The sequence below is a fragment of the Catharus ustulatus genome, chromosome 9 (assembly GCF_009819885.2).
Source record: "Catharus ustulatus isolate bCatUst1 chromosome 9, bCatUst1.pri.v2, whole genome shotgun sequence".
NCBI classification, from domain to species: domain Eukaryota; kingdom Metazoa; phylum Chordata; class Aves; order Passeriformes; family Turdidae; genus Catharus; species Catharus ustulatus.
This window is the reverse complement of record NC_046229.1, coordinates 4,275,668-4,301,571: the sequence shown is the minus strand read 5'-3', so window position 1 is coordinate 4,301,571 and position 25,904 is coordinate 4,275,668. Positions and strand designations below refer to the sequence as shown.

Here is a 25,904-nt window from a genome sequence, read left to right as displayed (position 1 = left end):
GGAGTTCCCTCCTTGGGATACAACTCTATGATTTTAAAGCTTTTCAAACTCTTTATACAAACAAAAAACTGAAACATATAAAATCTTATAATTCCATTTATGTTATGTAGAACTATATATATATATACACACACATATTTTCTTAAAATAAAAATTGAATCCATTGTCTCCCCTCTAGATATAAACTCAATGTCATGCTTGAGACTTTCAAATATATTTTAGACCTCTCTGAGAAACTCTGCCCAAGATAAACATCTGTAAAATAGTAATACCTGCAGACAAGTCAAGTTTTCTTAGTATTTAGAAAGCCACATTTAAAGCACATTTTTTCTAAAAAGATTCACAGTGATACAGCTCATGAAACATTTCCAAGTTGCAATCAGGGAACTCCTCATTCAAGATCAATCTGTGACTGATTTATCTAAATAGATACCTGTATGAAATCATAACTGAGGAACTGATAGAAACAAGTGTTTTTTTCTATTGAACTGTACATTATAGAGAAGACTCTGAATATAAAAGTTAAAAGTGGGGATTTTTGTTCTTCAGAAACACAAATCCTTTCCTGCTCGTTGCACTCAGTTTGCCATCAATCAGGAGCTCTTGTTTCCACAGGAAACAGTGGCAATTGGAAGTGGACAAACCACAATGATCTGGAGAACAACATAAAACCTCCCTGTAGAATGGAAGGTCAGAAAGAGGCAACCTGTAGTAAGACAGGAGTTATCATTTCCACTGGAAACAAGCACAGCCACTACTGAGAAGTCATGAAACTCATCAGCTTTTTCTCCCCAATATAGAAGCAGGATGGCAAAGAATATGCCAAAAAGCTACTTGACCATCAGAATCAATGGGGGAAAGTAATAAGAAAAATAATAGTAAAAAAATAAACTGGGTGATGTATTTTGTTACAATGGCATGAAATTTCTTACTGGACACCAAGAAAGTTTGGGCTACAAAACTCTCATTTCAGTTGTTTCTCTTTTGTGAACTCATTCAAACTTACACTCTCTAAAACAAAGGAACAAATTCATTCTGAGTTAGAGGTGCACTTGCAGATAAAAACATTAGAGAAAATTCCCAAACTGAAGGACCTGAGAGAGGACAAACTCTCCTTGAAGGCTGATGCACAGCATTCTTGACAGTGTCCTCCTTCCCAAACACCAGGCTGGTCAATCATTAACTCCACGGCACTCATTAGCATTAAGCATTCCTGGGCACACAAGTCACACACATGAGGAGTTTTCAAAGTGTTTTTAAACCACACCAATAAGATGACACTGGATTCTTAACAGTCACTATTAAAAGGAATAACAATTCTGAAAGACATAATGGAGGGGAAGAAATTAAAAGATGAAATGAAAATTCCAAAGCCATCACACCGGCAATTCGCGTGAACGTTCATTCTCACTTCCTTCAGAGTTTTTTTCACTCTTGTATGTGGAAAGGAATAAGTTTTCTATCTGAGTCAAGAACTCTTCAGCAATGAGGCAGTTTGTTACCTTGCCCAAAGTCTTCCTCATGCACTCCAAAAGCTAGGCAAAAGAAAAGGAAATCTGTTTTAAATTGTGTTTTAAATTGTCATTTCCCCCCGTTTTTATCTGGTAAGTATTGCAAAGAGATTTTTATTTATTTAGGATGAACACTACATAAAGTGTTTGTACATTATAAATGTCAAAGGAATGGGGTGATCTAAACCCAAATCTTTAAAACCAATTACCCAACAGCTAAATTTCAGAGCATTCTACCAACTCAAGTTCAGATTTACACTTTACAAGCAAATATGTATTGAGAGGAAAGAAAAAAATTCGATGTGTGCAATTACTGTGTGCAAGTTTTCTGTTTATGTCTTTTGCTTTGGGCAGAGTTTCTGTCTTGTTTGTGCAATAATGGTAATGTGCAATAGCTGCCATTAGCCAGAGCTCCAGAGCAGTGACTACACTGACTGGGAAATTAAAGTTCCTATTTATCCATGATAAACATGGCACAGCATTATTTTACTGATGGAACAAAGGACCAGGAAGGGCAAATCTGCTCTTGAGACATGTGCAGGTCTTGAGACTGAAAACACAGAAAATGCTGAGGAGAGACCTGAGTAATTAATTGCCATTAACTCCTCTCCAAACTGAGGGTTAAAACCTGTGTCTGCACATAACCACACTCCCACCTCTCTCAGAGGAGGATCTTTATTTTCACTGTGTTGTAAGTAAATAAGCTGTGCCACAGAAATAATTTATTCTCATTAATTTACATCTTTGATTTGTAAAAGTGTAACTCCAAGTGACTTCTGACATGAAACAGATTTGCATTTTTTAAAAATCTAACATTAAAAAGTTAAGAGAAGTAAACTTACTTTCTGCAAACAAGTCAGGTCAGAATCTCTATGAAAAATTTTATCCATGGGGACACTGCTGTAGGAAGAAAAACAAACAGGAGTGCTGGAGAAAGCAGCCACAGGTCTTGACTGCAACATAACAATGAATGTATAAAAATCCCAACCTGGCTGTTTGTAACAGAAGTGGACACATACCTGTGGCAAAATCTGTATTTCTCAATTATCCACCTTGTTTTTTCAAATATTAATTCCCACTGAGGCTCCTCCAACATCTGTTCCATTTCAAATTTGTAGGGCAGGCCTGCAATCAATTGAAGATCATTATTCAGTGTTTCTGCTATACATCACTGTTTTTTTCCTGTTTAGTTGAGGTGCAATCCCTTCCTTCCCCAGAACTGTTCCTCATTTATTGCTGACTGCAGAAGCCTGGAGTTCTGTTACTTGACAACATTAAGGAGGTTAAAGGATGACGTGTTTTGGATTCCAAATTTAATTCTGGTGGGAGTAGGAACAAATCTGTTCTGCTCCCTGCCCTTGCCAATTCCATTCCACAAGGAAGGACACAGAAATCTACAACAAACCCAGCAATGGAAAAATGAATTGAGTGTTTCTAACTTAGCTGCACTTTTGTAGTCTAAGAGTTATATGGCTATTAGATTAATAAAAAAGGTTTCGTTTTTTAATATGAATGGGCTGATGGTGAAGTGCTGACTACTGTTTTCAGTTTCAAAGGAATTCTGCTCAGAAATGAAGAAATTCTTCTAGTTTACTGCAGGTGGGGGAAGAGAATTCTAGGAAATATTTTTAAACAGATCATCACAAAGTTATTTGCAGAACACAATTTGTCTACCAAAAATCAGAGAGAAGAGACTGCATTTCAGTAAATAATTTCCAAAGAGCCAGAGGAGATGGCACTTTGTAAAACCTTAATTTCAGGAGACAAAGACAAATCTGAAATCCTCTGGAAGAAAATGCAGATGACTATAAAAATGTCTGCTTCTTGGGGCAATAGAATTTGTCAGTATTTTAACTCCCCCTCACAAGGGAGGGATATGTGGGAAAAGAAGATAAAAGCACAGGAGCCTCAGTGTGGTAAAAAGGAACTGGGGCACAGCTGTGGCCACTGCTCCCCCTGCCCCAGGACTGTGCAGTGAGGCTCCAGGCAGATGGGCTCCCTCGTCTGCTTGCACAGGAAAAAAGAGAGGGAACTGTGGGCTCACAAGGCCTTGGCTACTGCTGTGCCAAGAGAACTGGAAACCTTGGAGTGTGGATGCAAAAACCCGGACTTTATAAATAGAGGGAGGAGGAGAGGGAACAAGCAGCCACCAGAACCATCTACTGTTATCAGGGGAATTTTCATCAAATCCATGTCAGGAAAAGTACAGAAGATCTGATCATCACTTGGAATACAACAAATTTTATGTGGTGTGTCCTTAACTGTTCAGGAAAGGGAAAGATCCTGTTTTTATGAAATGCCAATGGTATTTTTAATCAGGAATTTGTTCCCTTAGGTGGGTGTTCATGCCAGCACCATTTCAGCTTTTGTGCCTTGTGTTCCCCTAGCACATTTATTTGATCCTCTGACCTTCTGAATGCCACATTACTCAAAACTTTGTTAGTCAAAAATTAAGGATTTTTGGCCACTGTAGCAGCCAATTCTTTGCTATCTACTTCTGTCTCCTTGAGCAGAGAATCTGTTCAGAATGTTGTAATGCAGCAAAGGCCAAGCAAGACAAGGGAAACAGTTTCTAAGCTGTTCACATACATTCTGTATGTAAATAACAGGGACCTGTCTCCCAACCCTTTCACTTCTTTCAGGAATTCTGGGAACTACTAGCACAGAAGATCAATCTTGTAAGTATTTATACTTGTGTATTCCAGTCCTGACAACACAGACAACCCACTGGTTAATTCCCTCAGAGGAATTCCTGGGTTTGTTACCATTATAAATTACACCATGTATACAATGCCATCATATTACCAATATAAATACATAAATACCAATTTCTCAGGTTCAAAACCAGACATCTTTCCCTTAAGAGCCAGAAGGAAAAGGAGAATTAAAGCACTGGATTCAGCAGGGTACTTACGATAGGAACCGTCAGAACTGATCTCGTCACTAATGACCAGACAGGTGATCTGGGAATAGGGAAGAGGATTATTCCTGTTGTAAGGGCTTATGATCATCCCGATGAACATGGCACCACCCCTGGAGAAATAGCTCTACAAAACACCAAAAACACCACATACAAAAATCCAGTCTTGTTCAGAACAGCAGTGCTACAACCCAAAGAACAGCTTTTACATCCATTTACACTGAGCTGATGCACGATGCACTGGTGCAGGAATGAATTCCCCTGCAGCAGCAGGAGGCTGTGGGGGTTTGCTGTGTGCTTTGGCTGTACCTGGTACTTGGCCTGCGTGTCGATGTCGCGGATGGAGGGGTTGGGGTCGAAGGCAGGGTGGGAGTGGTACCAGCCAATGACCTGGAACCCCCTGGCTGCCAGTGACTCCGAGGCCTGAGTCTGGGACACCGGGTCCATCTCACACTGCAGGCCTGTGCTCAGGCTGTTGCACGGCTCTGCTGCACACACCTGGGGAAAGAACCTCCAGCAGTTACAGGAAACTTCCAAAGTTTTTAAGAGTCATTTACCAGATCTTCCTCACAATGCAGCTGACACTTGAATGTAAGCTTAACTCTCATATTTCAAGATCACAATAATGAACTTTAATATATTAAATTAGTTGCCTTTTAGAAATAAGTTACATCTATTCAAATTAAAACTATGATTATTTCAGTTTTAATATTATAGAGAAACACTTACTTCCACAATTTTATCAGCTTCAGAGTACCTTCCACCAAGCAGCCCAATCACTTCTGCCAGAGACACGTGAGAGTGCTGGAATGAGATCAAACAAGTAGGAAAGTCCAAGCTGTGGGATTTCTCACAAGGCAATGACTTCTCAAGGCTATATAGAAGAAAAACTCAAGACTCTCAAATACCCAAACAGAAAAGATTAAATTTGCTCATTATACACACACCACAGATGTAGTGCAAGAGTGCAACACTTCCATACACGAGGCAATGCTGGCTTCAAAAACTGCAGCCTGGGCAGTGCTGAACAACTGCACACATTTTAGTACAGCCTGTTATTATTGAAACAACCCACACACTGCTTTGCAAACACAAAATCAATTCCCAGACTGGGAGAAAATGAAGCCATAGATTTCAGAAGGGCAGTCTGTTTCAAAAAGTAGCTTTAAGCAAATTATATTTAAAGTATGACAGAGAGCAGTAAGTAGTAAAGCTCTCAGTAAAGTAGCAAAGCTCTTATTAGTTTTTCTAGAAGGTCAATAGTTATACTTTAAGCACAATATAAATCCCATTCATTTTAGGGGCTTTATTTAATACTAGATTTTCACTTGGAAAGAATTACAGAATGGTTTGAGTTGGAAGGAACCTCAATGATTATCTCATTATCCCCCCTGTTATGGGCAGGGACACCTCCCATTAGAAAAGGTTGTTGAGAGCTCCACCCAACCTGGCCTTGAACACTTCCAGGGATGGGGCAGCTCCTCTGTTTTATTTTCTAGGTCTTGTTATGTTGCTCATTAAAGAAAAGAACAAAACCCATAGCATACACATCACAGCTTTTTGAAAGACAAAACTTAATGCTCACCAAATCCATTATTAAAAGTGCTTCAGAAGACACTTTCACCTGAAAGGGTTCCTGAAATGATGAACACAGTAATAAGAAAAGTAACCCAAGCAATGGAGCCTCCTTTGTAATTCACTCAGAGGTACATACCTGCTTTTCTTCCGTGAACAAACAGCATGGTATCAGCTGAAAGGGATCAAAGGAACTATAAAATGAAAGAAAATTTCTCTAAAGATGTAGGACAGTCAGGAAACTTTTCAAGTTTCCCACTGTCTCCTTGGCAGAGGAGGAATAACCTTGTTTTCTTCACTGGATTGTCTCATCCCACATTAGGATGACTTCCACCAAATACAGAAATGTCACCTCCCACACTCCTGAATTCCACCACGGAACATCTGAAATGCATCCCTGCTATTTCAGACCAGGATACATATAAATGCTGTGCAGGGCTCCAGCCTGACACTACACAGGACATTTGTTCCTTTTCTAGCAGATCTATGTTTGAACATGATGCAATCAAATACCTTTTGATTTGTCTTGAACCTTTGGAAGATTTTGCAGGTTTCAGTTTTTCTTCCTCTCTCCTTCTTGCTAATTCTTCAGCTGAGAGATGCTGAAAAGATTTTTTTTTTAATTGAATGTTTCAGTGTCTGAAGTGCTTTTTCAGCCCTGATTGCAAAACCAGCCCAGAATAAATTCTTTATATCCCTGCCCTCTTAATATAATTTGTGTATTACAAGACTACTCAAGAGAGAGGCAACAGCCATGGCAGAACCAAGCAGTGTGGAAGAAATGACAACCTGAGATCAAGTCTACAAGGTACCTTAAAAGACAATTCTCTCACTCCCAAATCATTCAAATTCAGTAAAATCACAGCCCACCTCACAAACCAGTTGTAAATCCAGGTGTGACAATCTGCCATGACAAACCACAACCAGAATTCATCATGCCCCCTCCTTAGGGATGAATGTTCTCAACTTTCCTTTCCATCTAAATACGTATTTTCCAGGAAGTGTTGGAATTATTAACCCACAGTTACTCAAAAATAGGTAAGGCATGATACCATTGTGGATATAATTGCTACAGGTAATTACTGAAGAAGGTTATCTATATCAGAAAATTGGATGTTTACAGTTCTTCACTTTTCACTTTTGTAATTGTAGGAATAGACATTTATTTTCTTTCCAATTCTCCCATAAAATATTTAACCTTGTACAAAAATTTTAAGCACTTAATAAACCACAGCATTACTGGGGATATTGCTAGTAGCAGAATTAACATTAGCAACTCATTATCACCTACATAATGAGCACAAGGAAACCATGTGGGACTGAAAAAATAACATTTAAATGCTATTCTCCATCCCCTACCATTACCCTAAAGGCACTTAACTGAAAGGAAGGGGTCATGATATCTCCTACAGGACATGGGCATAAAACCCCTGTGCAAACCCCAAATGCAGCTGTATTTATCAGCATGAAGATGAACCAGCTGCTGTACACTTCCACTAGAGAGGTTAAATCCCTATGGCACAACTGTACCCTTGTATGCTTGATGCAACAGCACCTGCCAGCAATTAGCAAGAATTGATGATTTAAGGTAAGTTAAAAACACAGGAGGGTTACCTCAAATGTCTGTCCTTCCAAATCCTTTGCATCACACCAGTTTCCCCAAGGGTCCCGCACTCGCCGTCTTCTCGTGCGCTGAGGCGAGAAACCACCGTGAGTCAAAGCTCTTACCCTGAAAAAACTGCACTCCCTGCATCCAGGCAGCCACAGGGATGTTATCCAAAAGGTCATTGGCACTCCAACATGGCCCCAGAAAATAAAGCACACCCTGGTTTTCTGTAGAATTAAGTAGTTCACAATCTGTCATGAATTACAATCAGTCAGGTTTTTGGGGTTTAAGGCTGTAAAGCCTGTTAGTGTTCCATGGAATATCTGCACCCCTGACAGCCACAGGGCATTGATACCCAGCTCTGAATTAATGCTCAGACAACACACAAAGCCATAAACTCAGTGTGTTCACATTTAGTGTATGCTATTGTTCTTCACATTTCAATTTATTATTTTTAAAGTGGGATTGATTTAGATTTCCTCTCATCAACTGATTTACTTTGCTGTGAAGTACTTAAAGATGCTACATTAAGTGTGAATATAAAAATTAACTCTGGCAAGCCTTGGTAATTCATGCAGTTATGAATGAGTTACTGCTGCATTTAATTGTGTGCACAGGGCTCTCAGTAAGCCATAACATACACCTACTGTATTCAAGCAACTTAATCACACACTGCAATGCACTTCACTGTTCTGTGGCTAATCAATTATGGAGAGGTGGGGAGGAGGGGGTACAGGCTGCAGGGAGCACCTGCACTGAGACTGACACCTGAATCACAGAGCACTCTAAGGAACTGCAACCTGAGTGAGAGGAGGAATTCCCTGAGGTGGAGAATGCAGGCTGGGAGGATTTCCCCCTGTTAGTGCTGTACCATGGACTGCAGGCGCTGGGCCAGCTGATAAGCTTCCACCGTGTCCTTGGCCTCCCTGCAGCGGCTCCTGTCGGCGGGCTGGGGGCGGTTGTACACGGCCTGTTCTGCGGGACACACAGGGGACAATTCCCGTGTCAGCAGAGCTCAGGGCACTCAGCGCTGCCACACACAGAGCAATGAACATGGGGAAGGGACAACAGCAAAAGGCACAGGAAGAAAGCAAAAAGCCCTCACAGGATAGTCCTAATTCTGAGTGATGATGTAGCCCTCTCCCACTACACTTCTGAAACAACAAAACCTCCTTCTTGTTCATTAATTTTTAATAACTTTAGACAAAATATAATTGCAGGACAATGCTCCTCTCCTAGGTGACTGTTATTCAGCTTTGGACCAAAATTCGTTCAGTCTCTAAACCAACATCAAGTTACAGATGCATATTCACTTTTAACAGGTCACCTAATTTTAACAATTGAATTGTTTAAAAACTAGCCCTGAGGATGAAGGTATTGGTGTTTATTTAGGAAACAGTTATACTTTAGTGAATTCTGCCTAATTACTTGAATTCTGCCTAATAAGGAGGAGGACAAAATTTCAGACACGGCTGTTTTCAGGACACACAGAAAAGCATGAAACAAAACAAGTATCCAACCAACTGGTGTGTGGTTAAACATAAGGAAATGGAAGTAAAGAGAAAAAATAGAAGGTTTTGTGCAAATCCAAAATTCCTAATCCTGTTAATAGGTTACAAGCTCCTCTAGGTTTTCCAAAGTTATAAGGGACAATCTGTGGGAAGGCCCTACCTAGCAAGAACGAATGTGCATCCAATGTGAGCAGCACACATCCTTCAGCACTGCACCAAAAGAGGCTCTTTATTGCCTCCAACAGAAATACTAGAAACATACAGATATATTATCTTTACCACAGCCAAAGTTGATATATTATCTTTTATCTTTACCACAGCCAAAGTTGATTGCCCCAATCAGCTCCAGGTAGGTGTGGATCCGCCCGATGCAGTTGACATCCCCACAGTTCTTCAGGCCTGGACGCACTGAGGTCTTGTTCAGGTATTTGGGTTTACATCTCTCCCTAAAACAAAGCACAACACCTGGTCAAAGAGCAGAACAAACCACACTGGGTGACTTGAACTGAGGTTCTGTTTTCACTCTCTATGCATTTATTCCTTCCTTTAAACTGATACTGACTCTTCTCAGTTCAACACTTCTCTGGTGTGGAATGGAATTTTAGAAGCTGTCACAGCACAAGACAACTGAATGATAACAGAGTTAAGCTCAACAATTTTTTCTACTTCAAAGCAAGCACAAACCAAAACTGGCAACCAAATTATCTTGATCCTCCTACCGTAAGTCACTACAGTTCCTTACACTGATTTTTTGGAGATGGAATATAAAATATTTAAGTTTAAGTTTACCAGCAGAACCCTAAATTGATTAATAATCTGAGGCATTCTTTTGATCTACATATCTGCTCTAGCACAGATTATTACCTCTTGCTGCCCCTCTGTAAAGGCAGGGCTTTTACAGAATTAATGTCATTGGTTATTTTAAGGAACCATTTATTAAAACCATTCTTATGTATAGAATGGCAAAAACGGCAAGAAAATAGCACAACCAAAATAAATGAAGCCTGTTCTGGTACAGGACATTAATTTTCTTAATGCTTCAAAGTATTTTCATTGCTCAGCTTCCAGAATGCCAGAGAAAAAATCAGGAAGATGCAAAAGAACATTAATAATGAATGCTCTTCACTGGCAAGCTACCACACAATTAATTTCACTCTATTCAGAAGTAAGCTATTAGTGCTAAGTAGTGTTTTAACTACATCAGACCAGGACATCTTAATCACTTATTTCAGTAAAAGAAATTAATGCATCTCACCACTGATCCAAGATGTAATTCCTGATTTTCAAATAACGCTCTGGTGTTTTGGCCTGGCGCCCTTCAAAGAATTCAGGAATAGCCTGCTTTTCTTCTTCCAGAATGATGCTTCTGTCAACCTCCACTTCTTGATCAGGTGGCTTCAGCTCCTCTGCTTCCTCTTGATGATCTTCATCCACTTGGCAGGGAGAAGGAAAAATCAATCCATTTTCAGCCAGGTCTCTTTGCTCCTCACTGAGCTCCTGAGCAGTTCCTTGTGCAGTCCCACGACACGTGACTGGCCCACCTTCTTCAGCTTTCTCAACAAAATTATTGCACTGCTGGTAAACCAAATTCACAGATTTATCCCCATTCAGGTGCTGGGAACATGTTGCTGCCACAGCAGGAAATACCAATGCATCCACTGTCTCTGGCCTGGTGTGCTGAGGATCTTCTTTAGGCAAAGCAGTTGCAGTACTGTGGCCAGCAGATGAAAAACCTTGTTCTGCTGCTTTTTTTTCTTCAACTGGACTTTTTGGGATAACAGATGATTCAGATTTTCCTGTTTCTTGCTGGAAGGCAGGAGTGAGTGGTTCATCCATGTCATCAGTTATGTCCACTTCCTCATCATCTGACAGCTTTTCAATTTTCACTGCATTCAGGTTGGGGTCTGCACGGCCTCTCAAGTTTCCAGCTTCCACACTTATCCCATCTTCCATGGGAAGGCTGCTCCCACACTGACTTGGCTCTTCTTTTTCTGAATCACCATTTTTTGCCTTAGGAAAACATAAAACACTTTTAGGAGGGATAAACAAACCCAAACTGTCTGCCTCCCAAATAATCAGGACTGTTTTGTTTGAACAGCAGATATTCTAAAGTGTTTCTTCTTCAATTTATCCTTTTAATTTAGTTTAATCCATTGCATTGAAACTGACTTTTACACAGCATTATAGGTATACTTTAGGCCAAGTGTAAATTTACAGGTACTTCCAGACAAAAAACCTTAAAAAGTAGTTATTTCTCCTTAAAGCCCATGCAATCTCAAATGAGGCTGAAACTACAGCTCACAGAAGAAAGAGCTGTGTAGTAGAAAATCAGTATTTTCAGACTAACAACCAACAGTATCAGGGACCACAATTATACTGCATTTATTTAGTTACACCAGCAATAAAAACAGTGGTCACTCTAGGAATCTGAGATCAGGTCTGACTTTGCAAATCTGCAAATAAGGACATTCCACTCCTTTGAATATGGGAATGATTGAAGTACCTGTTTTGACAGCAGTGCCCTGAAAAGACAGATTAAAACCAAGCTACCCATTGGCAAACACCTTTTGGCCAGCTGCAGGGATGCTCCATTTACCTTGTTCCTGAAGTACTGCCGAGCATAGCTCTTGACTTGCAGAACTGTTCGAGTGCCGATCAATTTGGCAATTTTTGTCCACCTGCGGCCAAATTTCACCTGAAACAACAAAGTGACCCAAACTCTGACATCCCAGACATGGCACTGCATGTGTCAAGTGACTTCAAAACCTCATTATTCATTAAAATGCACAAACAGTACAGCAAACCCATGGTAAATATGGTCCACCAAGAAGGAAACTGCATCCATTTGTAAAAATTACTGTTATTCTTAACTAAAGGATCTTCTTCACCTATTTCAGGCACTCTGATGCCTGCAATCCCAAGGAATCCTTATGCTTGGCAAAGCAAACCCTTTTACAATTTGCACAACCATATAATCTCTGCAGACCTTACAACAGTAAAGGATTTCACTTCATTACCTGATTTGCCTTCAGAACACACTGTACTTCTCAGTTACTGCAGCGTTGTGATTATACAACATGCTTATTCATGTCAACTACTTTACTGTTCAAGATAAACACACTAATTCAATTTAAAATATTATATATACATATATATATAAACAAACTCACCAGTCCTTGTTCAAACAGCTCTTTTTCCTCTGATGTCCACTTCAAGGAGCAGCCAGGTGATTTTGTAGGCGAACGTGCCCTGGGAGTGCAGGAAGCAGAAATCAGTGCTTTCCCAAATCCAGATATTCTCCAATCCCAGTCACTCCAAGGCTACTCCCCATCTTTGGCAAAACTCAAAGTATTGCTCTAAACATGAATGTGACTCATAAACAAAATACTGAGAATCACATCAGCTTCTCCATCATGATGGAAGATGCAAGGCAACTCAATATTCATCAGTGACCAATGGTACAGAAATACATCAAAGCAGACAAGGGAAAAGTTCAGGTAAAAAAGCAACTAGAATTAATATTTTTTTATCATGAAGACCACTGTACTACCAAAAAACACCCCAAAATCTGGTTTACTCTACAACAGTACACACAGCAATATTTCTTCCTGTTGAAAGGTCTCTTAAATAATTTTATACAGTCAAACATAAGAAACTTTAATTTTTTAAAAACAGTATCTGGTAACTTAATACAATCAGATACCACACTTAAAAATGCAATTCAATCATTAAAATGTACGTACATGACTTTTCCAGTTTTCTTATGTGGGCTGCAAATGCAAGAGTGAGAATAAAAATTAGTAATTGTGCTGCTGGTGCATATCCTGCAAATAACCTTATTTTATTAGGACTTTTCATTCCTACTCAGCTAACTAAGAACTTTTCCCAGACAGATCTTACCTTTTCATAGATCTTTTCTCCACTTCCTTTTGGTTGAGCCATATTTTTTCAGAAAGGGATTTATTAGATAAATAATATCTGAAATAGTCATTAAGTTTTCAAAGCATCTGAGATATTTATACATGGCAGAATTTTAATAATCAGATAAATTACAGTGCTTCAGAATTACCCAGCTGTAGAAACAAATACTGCAGTTTCTACAGCAGGATTTCTGCAATCTATCTGGAAGTTGACAGGGCTTCAGTCACCTTAAAAGGGAAAGATTTCTCCAGTTCTTTTGGAAATAGGAGGTTTTCTGGCATTCTACAGGAAAACAAAACCAAATCAGCAAAAGGATACTCTTCTTCCAACAACATCTTCTCAATGACAGCCCTGTTTTCTTCACTAATGCTGCTGTCCAACGTCCAGGGCTGCAAACAACAAAAATACATTTTAATATCTGAATTCTGTCACACTTTACTTGAGTACTGACAATAAATAGCTTCTAAAAGTAAAGAAGAAGCACTGGTTAAAAACCCAAAGGAGTGTGTACATGGAGGGAAAACACAGAAGCTCTGATAACCTTGCTACAAGCAGCATTGATTAAAAAAAATACTTACAAGACTGTTGCCAGTTCTCCAAGAGGAATCAAGATAGTGATCCTGCAGCAGGCTTGAGGCTGTGTTTTCATGATCTCTGAAAGAGATTCCATGTTCAGAACCGTTGTATTTTTAATATTGAATGTCATTGTATTATCTCCACTTAACACTCCTACATCTCACCCCCAATAAAGTAAAAGCATTTTCTTGTAAATGCAAACTGCATTTCCTGCTGAGGAGAGCTCCTGCTTGCACAAGGTTTAATAGAATCCTGTCATACAGGGTTGTTAGAACTACAGAATAAAATCCTGGAATGGTTTGGTTGGAAGATCATCTCATTCCAACCCCCTACCATGGACAGAGACATTTCCCACTAGACCAGGTTGCTCCAAGCCCTGTCCAACCTGGCCAGGGCTCACTACCCTTACAGGGAAGAGTTTCTTCCCAATATTTAATCTTGTGCTCATACAGACTTCATCCAGTTTATATTTAATTTTTTCTGTAAATAACTACTAATTAGAGATCTGTCACTGATTAACATCATTGATCAACTTCCTTTTATTTTCATGCAGCATAAGATTTCCTTAATGATTCATGTAATTTCTTGTTTTCAAAAATCTTTACTTCCAGAACATTCAGTCTTGTCTAAAGACTAATTAGCCCTACATTCCCTGCAGTGCTACGAAATTAAACTTACCAACTGCTCTGAACTGCTTTGTGGAGCACCTGAAACATCTCTTTATAGGATATAGGATCAGGATGAGTCTCCATGTCCAGAGATCAATACAACTCCTGCTTCTTTTTGAGCATACCCAGGAGAGGGTGGGATCAAGAGCCCCCTTTGCCAGCAGCCTGTCTGCAGCAGTGGCAGGGGATACTTGAGGGCAGTGTGTCCTTGGTACAAATCTCTTGTTCTCTCCCAGAACCTGCAAGTGCTCGATTTGAGGCATTACACTAATCACTTCAGCATCCCTTATCTGTCAGTTTGCTGAAGTCAACAGAATCATCAAAAGCAACATGGCCAGCAGGGCTTTGCTCTGGTGAGACCTCACCTGGAGTGAGGTGCTGCATCCAGCTCTGGGGTCCCCACGGCCATAACAAGGCCATGGAAGTGTTGGAGCAAGTCCAGAGGAAGCCACGATGTTGATAAGAGCACTGGAGCACCTCCCCTACAAAGACAGGCTGGGAGAGCTGGGGCTGTTCAGCCTGGAGAAGAGAAGGTCGTGTGGAGACCTGACAGCAAACTTCCACTATCTGAAAGGGCTTCAGGAAAGCAGGAGAGGAACTCTTTGCAGGAACTGTAGTGATAGGACAAGGACTAATGGGTACAAACTGAAAGAGGGAAAAATTAGGTTAGATATTAGGAAGAAATTCTTTACTTGAGGATGGCGATGCTCTGGCACAGGTTGCCCAGGGAGATTGTGGATACCTCAGCCCTGGCAGCATTCAAAACTAGATCTAATAAAGCCTTGATCAACTTGATCTAGTGGGAGATATTCCTGTTCATGGCAGGGCGTTGGGATTAGAGGATCTTTAAGGTCCCTTCCAATCCTTAACATTCTATGATTCTATGAACCCGTTTTCTGCACCTCCCTCCCGGCCTTCTGAGCCTCCCTGCCTCCGCGAGCTCTCCAGCACAGTTACACAACCCAGCACCTTCTCCATGGGTATTTTAAGGATTCTCCCAGCAGCCTCGCAGCGCTGTTCCGGGCTCTGGGGGATGCCATGACGGCGGTTCCGCGTTCTCCTCACACCAGCGCTCTCACAGCCCCGACCTCAGTGCCCTTCCCCACGATTCCCCTCTCCACGGGCACTCCGCGACACTCCAAGGTCTCTCCGGAGCGGCGGGAAGCGCCGGGCCCGGGCCTCCCCCTCAGGAGCGGCTCTCCCCTCACGATCCCCGCCCGCCGCGGGGGCACGGGGCGCGCTGGCCGAGCCGCAGCGGGACCTTCGCGGCCCTCACTCACCCCGGCGCGGCCGCAGGGTCCCCCTCGATGTCCACCTCGGGCTCCTCCGCCGCCGCCATGACAGCGGGCCCGGCGCTATCGCGGGAACGGGCGGAGCGGAGATGGGCGGGAGCAGCGCCCCGAGGAGCGGCCGCGGCGGAGGCGGAGATGGCGCTGGGGTAGGCGGAGCGCGGGGCGGCCGGGGCGGGCGGCGAGCTGAGGGACGGGGCAGGGCGGTGAGGGGACATAGCCCGGGGGAACATGGCAGGAGCTGAGGGGTCCTGACTGAAATCTGAGGGGTCGTCACCGAGAGCTGAGGGGTCACGGCCGGACTGAGGGGACATGGCCGCCGCTGAGGGGACATGGCCGGGAGCTGAGGGGTCACGGCTGGACTGAGGAGACATGGTGGGGCGCGGAGGGGACATGACTGGGCTGAGAGCGATTGGAAAGGGGTGACACTCAGGCGGGGCCTGAGGGGCAGTGTGGGAGGCGGCGGTGAGAAGCTGGAGCACACACTGGTGAGGGGAACCCTCAGAGATGTGTGCAGGTCTGCGCCCTCGCTGCGAGAAGGTCATGAAGGGGCTGGAGGTGTCCGGAGATGGGGAAGGGCCTGGAGCACAAATGGGATTAGGGGCTGGAAGGGCTCAACCCGGAGAAAAGGAGACTCGGGGGACGTTTACTTCTCTCCACAGCTCCTGTCGGGAGGGTGAGCCGGGTGGGGGGGATCGGGCTCAGCCGCCAGGAAAAAAGGGACAGAACAAGAGGAAGCGGCCTCAGGTTGCACCAGAAGAGGTTTAGATTGGGTATTAGGAGAACATTCTTCACAGAAGAGGAGATTAAACATTAGAACACCCTGCCCAGGTTGGTGGTGGAGTCCCCATCCCTGAAGGTGTTTAAGAGAAGACTGGATGTGGTACTCAGTGCTCTGGTTGACAAGGTGGTGATTGGTCACAGGTTGGACTCGATCTTGGAGCTCTTTCCCATCCTGTGATCCCCTGAGCCCAGACAGGCTGTGTGCCCGTATGTCCTTCAAGCATGTGGTCATGTCTGTTCCCTCACCAGGGCATGGCGAAGGTCAAGTTAAAGTGCTCTTTTATTGATAACAAAAAATCGGTTTTAGTCTCATGCATTCTTAAATCCATGTTTCGTTTCTCAAGAGGTACTTGGGTGTTTGTGGTAACTTGGCTTGTAATCTGAAGGGAAGTGTAAGGGTTGGTTATTATTACACAGAAAATAACCCCAGAGAACTTTCTGTTGACCAGAAAGTGTTTCTGTTTATATTTGCGTTGTCATCTCAATACAAATATTTTGAACCAAGAAGCTCTGTTGCAGCCTTTTTATTCTACATATTTTATCTTTGTGCTGGAATGGACTTGAAAGTGAAATTAATAAATGGCAAATGTGATGGGTTTTGTTCTCTCTTCTTAAAAATGCAAAATCAAGACAATGGTATGACAAAAGATAGAAAGAAAAATAATTGTTAATAATTGTTCAGGAATACCTTGAGGAAATACAGACATCTTCCTATTCATAACAGACTTTTTTAAACTTGAATTTTGGATTGCCAAACAATGCCTAACTAAGCTATCCATACAGGCTGATATTCACAGATGTTAGTTATTTTCTATCTTTGTCTTGATTTATACTAGAAGAGTTTAAAAACAATCTGTTTAAGGCTAGAGCATTTTCAAGAGGTCCCAAGTATGTGATTCATGAGAGAAGCAGAAGACTAATCAATGCTTAAAGGTTTAACAGTGCCTTTAAAATCCCTTTTTTCCAAAATCACCTTTGCTAACTTAATTCTGCCAACTCAAGCATAATTCTCAATCATATTCCACATTAGGACTATCCAAATTACATTAAAGAGAATTCTGCACTTAAATGTAAAGTTTTTTTTCTTTACATGGTCATTTTGTTATTAACATTTTCTTTCTCAACAGAGTTAAAATTTGAGCCTGGTTTTCTGTCTCATTAAATTCCGCTACTTGCAGTGGAGTCTTTCTGAGGCTGTTCACAGCCAGTAAATTTGCTTTTTCTGCTCGTGACCAGCTGAGGAGGGCACTCACAGCACAGAGGTGCCCGGCCCTGCAGGCACAGTGCAGGCCAGTGTCCCTGCTGCTGTCCAAGGCATTGATGGCAGCCCCACGGCTCAGGAGGAGATTTATCAACTCTCCATGCCCATACTCTGCTGCAATATGCAGGGCTGTCTTCCTCCAAATGTTCCTGTCATCGATGTTTTTATTTTTCCTCGAGGCCAGGAGAACTTCTACGATGTCGGTGTTTCCTTTCATGGTGGCGTAGTGCAGTGGGGTGCATCCATCCATGTCCTTAGCTCCAGCTCTCCCTTTGTTAGCCAGCAGCACTTCCACGATGCTGAGGTGCCCTCTCAGAGCTGCAGCATGCAGAGGAGTCTTTTTCTCCTTGTCCTGTGAGTTGGGATCAGCTCTGGCCTTCAGGAGCATCTCTGCCAGTGTTTTGTGTCCCTGCTCAGCAGCCAAATGTAACGGGGACTTTGCCTGCTTGTCCTGAGCATTAACATGGGCTTTGTAGTGCAGCAGCTGTTGGGCAACCTCAGCGTGACCTCTCAGACTTGCCATGTGCAGGGGAGTAACCAAGTCTTTAGTGACAGCGTTAATTCTGGCCCCAGCATTGACTAAAAGGCCAACGAGTGCTTCGTTATTCTGGAGTGCAGCAACGTGGAGCGGGGTTTCCTCGGCTTGGTTCCTGAGGTTTGTGTCCGTCCCCTTGCCCAGGAGCAGACCTGCGATGGAAGCAGCCCCAGCCTGCGCTGCCAGGTGCAAAGCTGTGTCTGCAGCAGGAGTCCTTATTCCCAAGTTTGCTCCTTTTTCCATTAGAACCTCTGCTGACTCTGCTTTGCCCATTTCACAGGCCAGCAGCAAAGGAGTGTAATGCGTTTTGTTGTGGGCATTGACATCTGTCCCTCTGTCAATTAAAGCTGCTACTACAGTGTGCAGATTCTTCTGTACAGCTCTAAAAAGAGCTGACTCTAATATGTCAGCAGGCAGATCTTTAGAATATTCCAGCAGTATTTTGAAGATGGATGGGTGGTCGCTGTTGAAGGCTCTTTCAACCATGTTGGAATCAACAGTGGCTCCAGCTTCTAGAAGTACTTTAGCAGTGTTCTCAGATCCCTGAGAAACAGCATAACTGAGAGCAGTCTGTCCTCTCTCATCCTTTCCTTCAGTGGAGGCACCAGCCTCTAAAAGCATTTTGGCCAGCCTGCTTTCATCTCTAAGAGCTGCCAAGTGTAAAAAGTTGTGCTGATTCCTGCAGCTCCTTGCCTCTTCTTCCAGGAGCATCTTCAGGATGTGGCTGTGGTTGTTCTCTGCAGCCCAGTGAAGTGCTGTCTTGCCTTCCATATCCAGAGTGTGCATGGAGGCACCACCTCGGAGAAGCATCTGGACTGCCCCTCCGTGGCGTTTCTCAGCTGCCCTGTGCAGGGCTGTTCTCCCTTTCCTGTCCTTCACACCTGTCCTTGCACCTTTGCTGAGCAAATATTTCATGATGGATAGGTGGCCACGAGCAGCTGCAACATGCAGAAGTGTTTCACTGGAAGGGTTTAGCACATTGGGATCATTATCCTTCAGTGTTTTCTCTAACTCAGGAAGGGAGCCTTTAGCAACTGCAGCAAAGATGTTGACAGCAGCAGGATCTTTTCTAGGCTTTGTTGTCCTTGAAAGTGGAATTACTTTTCCTTTCTTCTTAACAGCCCCTTTGTGCTTTTTTTCCCCAGGTCTGTCTTTCTTCCCCTGGTGCTGTTCAGTGCTATTTTCAAACCAAACTTTATCTTTTTCAAGTAAATGCTCAACCAACTGTCTTCTGGCATCTCCAGTGCTTTCATTTACTTCGCTGACGTATTTTCTTATCTTGCTGTAAAGTTTTGGCTCCACTTGCTTTAAACATGGATAAAAAAAGAGCCTGCAGGCTCATTCACCTTGAGAAATGAGTATGTCTAAAACCCGAGAGTTCTTTGCTGTTCGTGTCCTGTAGAAACTCAGAACCAGCTTTTTTTCTGGGGTAAAAATACCATTTTCTATCAACCAGTGCAGGAGCTGATCTGGGTCAGTTATGCCTTGTACAAGTTCTTCTTTTTTAGACCTTAGGACTTCAATTGCATAAGGATTTGTAAACATTCTGTTTGAATGCATGATCATGTTGCTAATCAAAAAGTGAATTGAGGTATTGTTTGATGGTAAATAGGAAATAGCAAAGCAAGCTCACATAATTTCTGTCTTTTCTTAGAACTATGAACCAACAACCATTGTACATCAGTGATAAATCTTTAAAGAAATCAAAACTCCCTCACCTTTGAGTTTCTAGTTGTTAGGAGTCCTTTGATCTTCTCTGTTCTTCCTTAGCAACAAGTACAGCTTGATAACAAAACAAAAGTCTGTGATATGGAAAGATACTTCACTTGGAATGCTTCTTCCAGATTTTTAATGCATAATTAGGGATTAAAAAAATCCTTTTGTGAATCTGATATTTGAATAGAAGATAGCTGTTGGTCGAGTTACTCTGTTCCTCTGGCCAAGCTGGTTCCTAAATGACCAGTCAATTAAACATGACAAAAGAAAATTCACAGCATAGTTACTGTTGCCATGATCACACACCTCGTATGATCTGAAATGAAAGAGTGCACACTGCCAGCTATGCAGGTGACAGCCCTATATTGCAGTGAAATAAAAGCATAAAGACCTAGATAAAAATAAACTCTATAAGCAGCTGGTTATAAAAAGTGATCCAGCCTTTCTAATATGAGCTACAGCTCCAGTCAGGGTGTATTTAAGGCCATTTAGCTTGTCATTCCTGCTCTAACCCAGAGTCTGTCTGGGAGTTAATTCTTTTACATGAGGTGGATCAAGGCATTCAGTGTGCAATATTTAAAGCATAATTAGAGCTTCAAATCTGTGTAGTCTTCCATATGGATGTAAGACCTTGGGATCTAGCTGTAATTAATTTAACTTATTGGTGTTTAAATTCCCTATGGAAGAGAAGGAAATAAAATAGTAATTATCCACACATTTTGAAACCAATTGAGAGAGAAATTGAGATTACAGAGTTTGGGAAAAGCTGGAGGTAAAATGAGCTGAAAAACTGAAAGCTTGACCTTATTTAAGCAAATGAGAAATTTTGCCATCAGTTTCTTAGTTCAGTGCCCTTTCTGCTGGGATCTGCTCCCTTTTCATGTATTTTCTTTAATAGTATGTACAAGGGGACTGATAAGATTTTTAATTTTTCACTGTTGACTTTAACTTTATAAGTGAGATCGCAAAATTTATTGTATTTAAAAAAAAAAAAAGTTTTATTGAAGAAATAGCTGGGAAAGGCAAGATTTTTAATATATATTTTGAAAGCCAGCCAGTTACCAAGTCAGCAAATTTGACAGCCAATTTAAGAGCCCAGTAATTCCTCTGAAATGCAAAGAAGGGCACTACACCAAGAATAGCAAAACCTTTGTCATTTAGTTAATGATTGTTAACTCATAGCATGGAAAACCATGGTTTAATGTGGACTGAATGATGTTCCCAAATCTGCCAGTGACTCAGTAAGCTGCAAATTATTGAGTCTTCAGATTTGACCTAATGAAGTCCTGGAGATCTCTCTGTGCCTTGAGTAAATCAGTCCTTACTCACTTTGGGGAAATGTGATCTTTGTGTTGTCATTGTTATTCTTCCCATGCAAAACAGAAATAACAATCCTTGATCACCTTCACAGGAAAGTTGTGAGCTCTGGCAGAGGAAAATGTGGGAGCTGAGCAGCATTATTATAGATGGCACAGGAATTTTTTGAACTCCTGAAAAAATTTAAAAAAGGAATGGTGATATTCTTTAAGATTCCCTTGTTATGGCAGTAATTTCCCAGTGTTGTGAAAGCAGAAATTTCCCTAGCAAGCAGGTCCTAGTAGAGATGGAAGGGTGCAGTTCTCCTCCCTGGCCTTGAGGAGGAACATTTGAACAATATTTGCAGGCAGCGTCTCTCTCAGAGCCACCTCACTTTATTTTGGAAAGTAGCTAGCAGCAAATGATGTGTTATGAGATGCAAATCACAGTCCTCAAAATATAATCATGCATTTTCTTAAAAAAAAGTTTCTCATTATAAATACTTATGAGGAAATTCTGTCTTAAAGGAAGAATCATATTTGGCAAGAAAAATTTGGAAGCTTATTGTGTAGATTAATTTTAAGAAATTATGCTTTAAAAGCCCTTATTTTTTAATTATGATTTTAACCACTTTTAAAATTAAGCCTTTGTTCCAACAACGACTTCACAAAGAGATTCAGAATTGTCTATTTGAAGTGTGCTTTTTTTGTTTATCTCTTTTTCATGTACTAACTCACTTTATTTGACATGTAAATGTTTTAGAGAAGGGAAAAATATTAACTCAACACCTCTTCTCTTTTAATTAAGTGCATGAGACCACAAATGTGTCGGATCAGCAGTAAAAATAAAATTGGCAGTATTTAATATTACTAGAGATCTAAGTAAATTGGAGAGAAGGAAGAGGCAAATCTTTGGGCTTCTTTGTTGTCTTTTATATTTATGTGTTGTCAGAGGGGCATGAGGTACTTCACACTCCACTTTTACTTCTGCTGACTTCTTTAGCTCCATGTGTCCAAGGACTGGATTATAAGACTATTTTAAAAGGCTATTTATTAAGTTATTTTAAAGAGAAAATTGTGAGCTTTACTAAATTTGTCGATTTGAAGGGCAGGTGATGCCCTTGATAGGAAAGATATCAATTTTGGTGTCTGCTGAGTAAATGTCTGTGCAGGGAAGTGTTTCAGTCTGGCTGGAGCTGGGACACTTGAGTCAGTTATTTCTGACATGCAATCTCAGTTTTGCTCCTAACTTGTGTCCTTGGGCAAATCCCTTAATCCCTGTTCCCTGTTTACACAAGCATTAAAAAAGGAAATTTTTTTCTCTACCTCACAGACACGTCCTAAGTGTTTATTACTGTTGCTGCAGTGCTTTGAAGTTATAGAGTGCTTTGAAGTTTTTGTCCTTTGAAGTATTGTTTTCTGACTTCTCAGCGATGAACATTTATTTCTTAAATTAACGCATGCCCGTGTTCTCTAGCTGATTTTATGTTGCCATGTCATCATCAAATATACATTTAATTTTCTCTGTTTTAATTTCTGGAAGATGAAAGCGACCCAAAGTGCACCTTGAGTGAGGTGGAAGGAGCCTGTGAGGGGCTGTGGCTGCGGGACTGAGGCACCTGCAGAGGTCACCATTCCTCCACCGAGGCTCTTGCCGAGCTGTTGTTGGGAACGTTTCTGCTGTGGAATAACCAGCCTGTGAGAGATAATACAGCCAACATCATTATCTAAACATCGTGAGGGGTGCAGAAATATCTCTGGGTAATCGAGATATTTTCCTTAATAAACACAGCTCATGAATAGGGCTCTGTTTTGGATAACCAGAAATCTGAGTGTGCCCCAGCTGGTTGAGGTAGAACTATATTTAGGCAGAGCTGGACTGAGAACCAGCAGTGCTGGAAGGGTTCATGGTGATGATTACAGTGAGCTTCACTTGTTAGAACACTGGGAGAGCTGAGCAGTCAGGATGTCTGCAAGAGGCAAAGTGCAGTGCTTGGTTTTGCCTAAAGATGAACTGCAGTAAATGAGGGAAATGCAAAGGGGACCTTTGGTGCTGAGTGATGGGTTTGTGTTGGTCACGTTTCTGTGGAGAGCAGGCTCAGGGCCTTCCTGGCTGGTGTTCAGATGGGAGCTGCTCCCTGGGGAAGTGCCATCCCCAGTGGCACAGGCAGAACAGGGACCAGGGGCCTGAGTGGGGCTTGCTGAGGGTGGGCAAAGCTGATTTGGGCAACCTGAGAGTGTTCTGTGCCTGACTCAGGAGGCCATCCCATCCCATCCCATGGATCCCATCCCATCCCATCCCATCCCATCCCATCCCATCCCATCCCATCCCATCCCATCCCATCCCATCCCATCCCATCCCATCCCATCCCATGGATCCCATCCCATCCCATCCCATCCCATCCCATCCCATCCCATCCCATCCCATCCCATCCCATCCCATCCCATCCCATCCCATCCCATCCCATCCCATCCCATCCCATCCCATCCCATCCCATCCCATCCCATCCCATCCCACCCCATCCCATCCCATCCCATCCCATCCCATCCCATCCCATCCCATCCCATCCCATCCCATCCCATCCCATCCCATCCCATCCCATCCCCCTGCACCTCTTGGTAGCACAGAGCCCCCCTGCAGAGCCTGTGGCAGGCACAGTGCTCAGAAGAGAGACTGCACAAGCCACAGCTTCCCACATTTGTCCACTGCTCATGGATGCTTTCAAAATACCAATAATGCAACAGCTGGCATAATACCCCAGGTATTTTATTCTATTTCCAAAACAAGCCACAGTCTTATCTCAGCACTGTAGGGCTGTTTCCTCAGGCATAAACAAACGAAGGTCACGCTAAGCGCTGCAGCCCTGCAATGCAAGCTGTTCTTTTTCCCGAAGATTAACGAGTGCTTCCATGAAATTCCCGAGCTGGGGTAGCTGTGAGAGGGCAGTGCACATCTGCAAAGTGCCACTGATGGCTGGAAATGCCAGCAGAGCAGGCTGGGTGCATCCAGCTCCAGGAATGAAGCCTAACAAATACATAACTCAGCCAAAGTGAGGATTAGGATTGTTTTCCTAATCATGCTTTTATAAGTGAGTTGAAGAAAAGTGACCAAACTACTTAGGAACCATTTTTTGTGCCATTCAGGTTTTGGATAATTAGATTTAAAGTATTTTTCCAAAGTTCTTCATGGCATTACTTGCTAGGTTGTTTTCTGAAAAGCTACATGGTAGAGGTTGAAGGAAAAAAAGTTGCTAGTTTAGCTTCCCAGAGGTTAAGAAAAGAAACATTCTTATTTCATAACATAATAAATAAAATATAAATTGGTTTGAAAGAAACAGAAAAAGTGTTCTGATATGGTGAATGATGTATTTAGCCACTGCAACATTCATAATGCAAAATTTTAAAAAAATTACAATTTTTGTGTCTAATTTGTGAGTATGACTGATTATTTGTTTCTACACATATTTATTCTGCTGACATATTTACTGTCACAAGCTTAATTTAAATTTAAGAACTAATTGTGTGTCAATCTGATGACTGAACCTGGACACCAATTGGTTGAAAGGTGTATCAGTGTCATCATTTTATCTTATATATAATTTTAGAGCTTTAAATGTATCCTTTCAGACCAAAGCTAACAGAAAACAACTATGGCATAAACACAAGCCCTCCTATCGTTAGGATAAAATGTAAATGATGTAAAAGTATTGAGTTACTAAATGCTGAGGCAGCTTCAAGGACCAGCAAAACCAAATGGTGAGAAGGATGGAGTTTTTCTCCAAAATGAGCAGTTTTTTTGCATTGTAAACCAAACAAGCCCTTGTGGTTTTGAGTCAGGAACATGCACTTTGCCAGTGAAACCTTACAGAAGAAAATACTTTATAGAAGTTCTGTAACTGGTGAAGACAGTGAGGATCTTCCTCCCAGCCCCAGCATTGCTCCCAGAAGGATCTGGTGCTGTCAGTGCATCTCCCACAGAAGCCTTTTGGCCAAATTTGCTTTGTAGAGGTAGAGGACTTAGTGAAAACTGTTCTGAATTTATACCCAGCAGCATTTTGTACTTAGTGATCATAAAAATCTATCACCAATACATCTTAACAGTTCTATCTAAATCTATAGCACTTTCCTAGTCTTTAGACAATTGAAACTACTCAAGGGGCTAGCTTGTAACCACATTTTTTTAATTGGTATTTTTTTCCTTCCTTCTGGGAAAAAAAAAAGATATGGAAGCAATTGCTTGTTCATTTATTTATTCCATTTACTTTTATTATCATGGAGTTGTACTCCAACCTGATCAACTGGTTAAAATGATCTTGTAGTTTTAGCTGCATTCAGTTTATGTTTGTTGTACATCAAAATGAAGTTGAACTTTCCTGCTGTAGCAGAAAATCACAGGCATGTAATTGTTTCTTTCTTATTAGTGTTTTAGTCTGTTCTCAGTTCTGTAATTCAGTATCTTTTGCTCAGTCTCACAGTGTTTCTCATTCAGAGTTGATTCTTTCATGTTATTTCCCCTTCCCAGTTCTGGCAGCTTCCCCTGTCCTCTGAATCCTCTGCCTTTAACTGACTGTTCTGGCTCCCCCAGAAAGTGTCTTCTTGTATGTCAGGGTCTGGATTCCTGCACCTCACCTCAGCTCCAGTTCAGCAGAGGATATTTTTACACATCCAGCTCCAGAGGGGTGCCTCAGAGGAGTGCCAGTTTGACTCCCAAAAACATCAGTAGGACATCAGCATTTT

At 41.9% G+C, this 25,904-nt stretch overlaps 3 protein-coding genes across 3 annotated transcripts in view; 1 reads left to right on the top strand and 2 right to left on the bottom strand.

The window, feature by feature from the left end:
* Positions 1-80: 80 nt before the first annotated feature.
* Positions 81-15,697, bottom strand: MYSM1 (Myb like, SWIRM and MPN domains 1). The gene is made up of 20 exons (XM_033066871.1): positions 15,569-15,697; positions 13,623-13,698; positions 13,363-13,433; positions 13,024-13,101; positions 12,867-12,893; positions 12,294-12,372; positions 11,720-11,818; positions 10,379-11,133; positions 9,439-9,569; positions 8,484-8,587; positions 7,621-7,698; positions 6,520-6,608; positions 6,146-6,200; positions 6,017-6,067; positions 5,161-5,235; positions 4,741-4,929; positions 4,426-4,558; positions 2,531-2,636; positions 2,354-2,411; positions 81-1,535 (listed from the first exon to the last, which is right to left on the bottom strand). Exons 1-20 carry the CDS (start codon positions 15,625-15,627, stop codon positions 1,377-1,379), a joined length of 2,472 nt encoding a protein of 823 aa, XP_032922762.1. The 5' UTR covers positions 15,628-15,697; the 3' UTR covers positions 81-1,376.
* Positions 15,663-25,904, top strand: part of FGGY (FGGY carbohydrate kinase domain containing) — a 280,628-nt gene continuing 270,386 nt past the window's right edge. Inside the window, exon 1 of the mRNA XM_033066875.1 lies at positions 15,663-15,726. The gene's annotated coding sequence lies outside the window, so the exon portion shown is untranslated. The remainder of the gene's footprint in view (positions 15,727-25,904) is intronic.
* LOC122149419 (CARD- and ANK-domain containing inflammasome adapter protein-like) lies at positions 17,260-19,774 on the bottom strand. Its single transcript, XM_042779585.1, is given in 1 exon segment — positions 17,260-19,774. A coding segment is annotated over 1 exon segment (2,268 nt). The 5' UTR covers positions 19,723-19,774; the 3' UTR covers positions 17,260-17,454.

Coding starts and splice junctions, on each gene's coding strand:
- MYSM1 (XM_033066871.1), bottom strand. CDS start 15,627: ATGGCGGCGGCGGAGGAGCCCGAGGTGGACATCGAGGGGGACCCTGCG. Junction 12,894..13,023: donor GAGAAAAGATCTATGAAAAG/GTAAGATCTGTC, acceptor TTGCATTTGCAG/CCCACATAAGAAAACTGGAA. Junction 6,201..6,519: donor GGTTCAAGACAAATCAAAAG/GTATTTGATTGC, acceptor TTCATTTTATAG/TTCCTTTGATCCCTTTCAGC.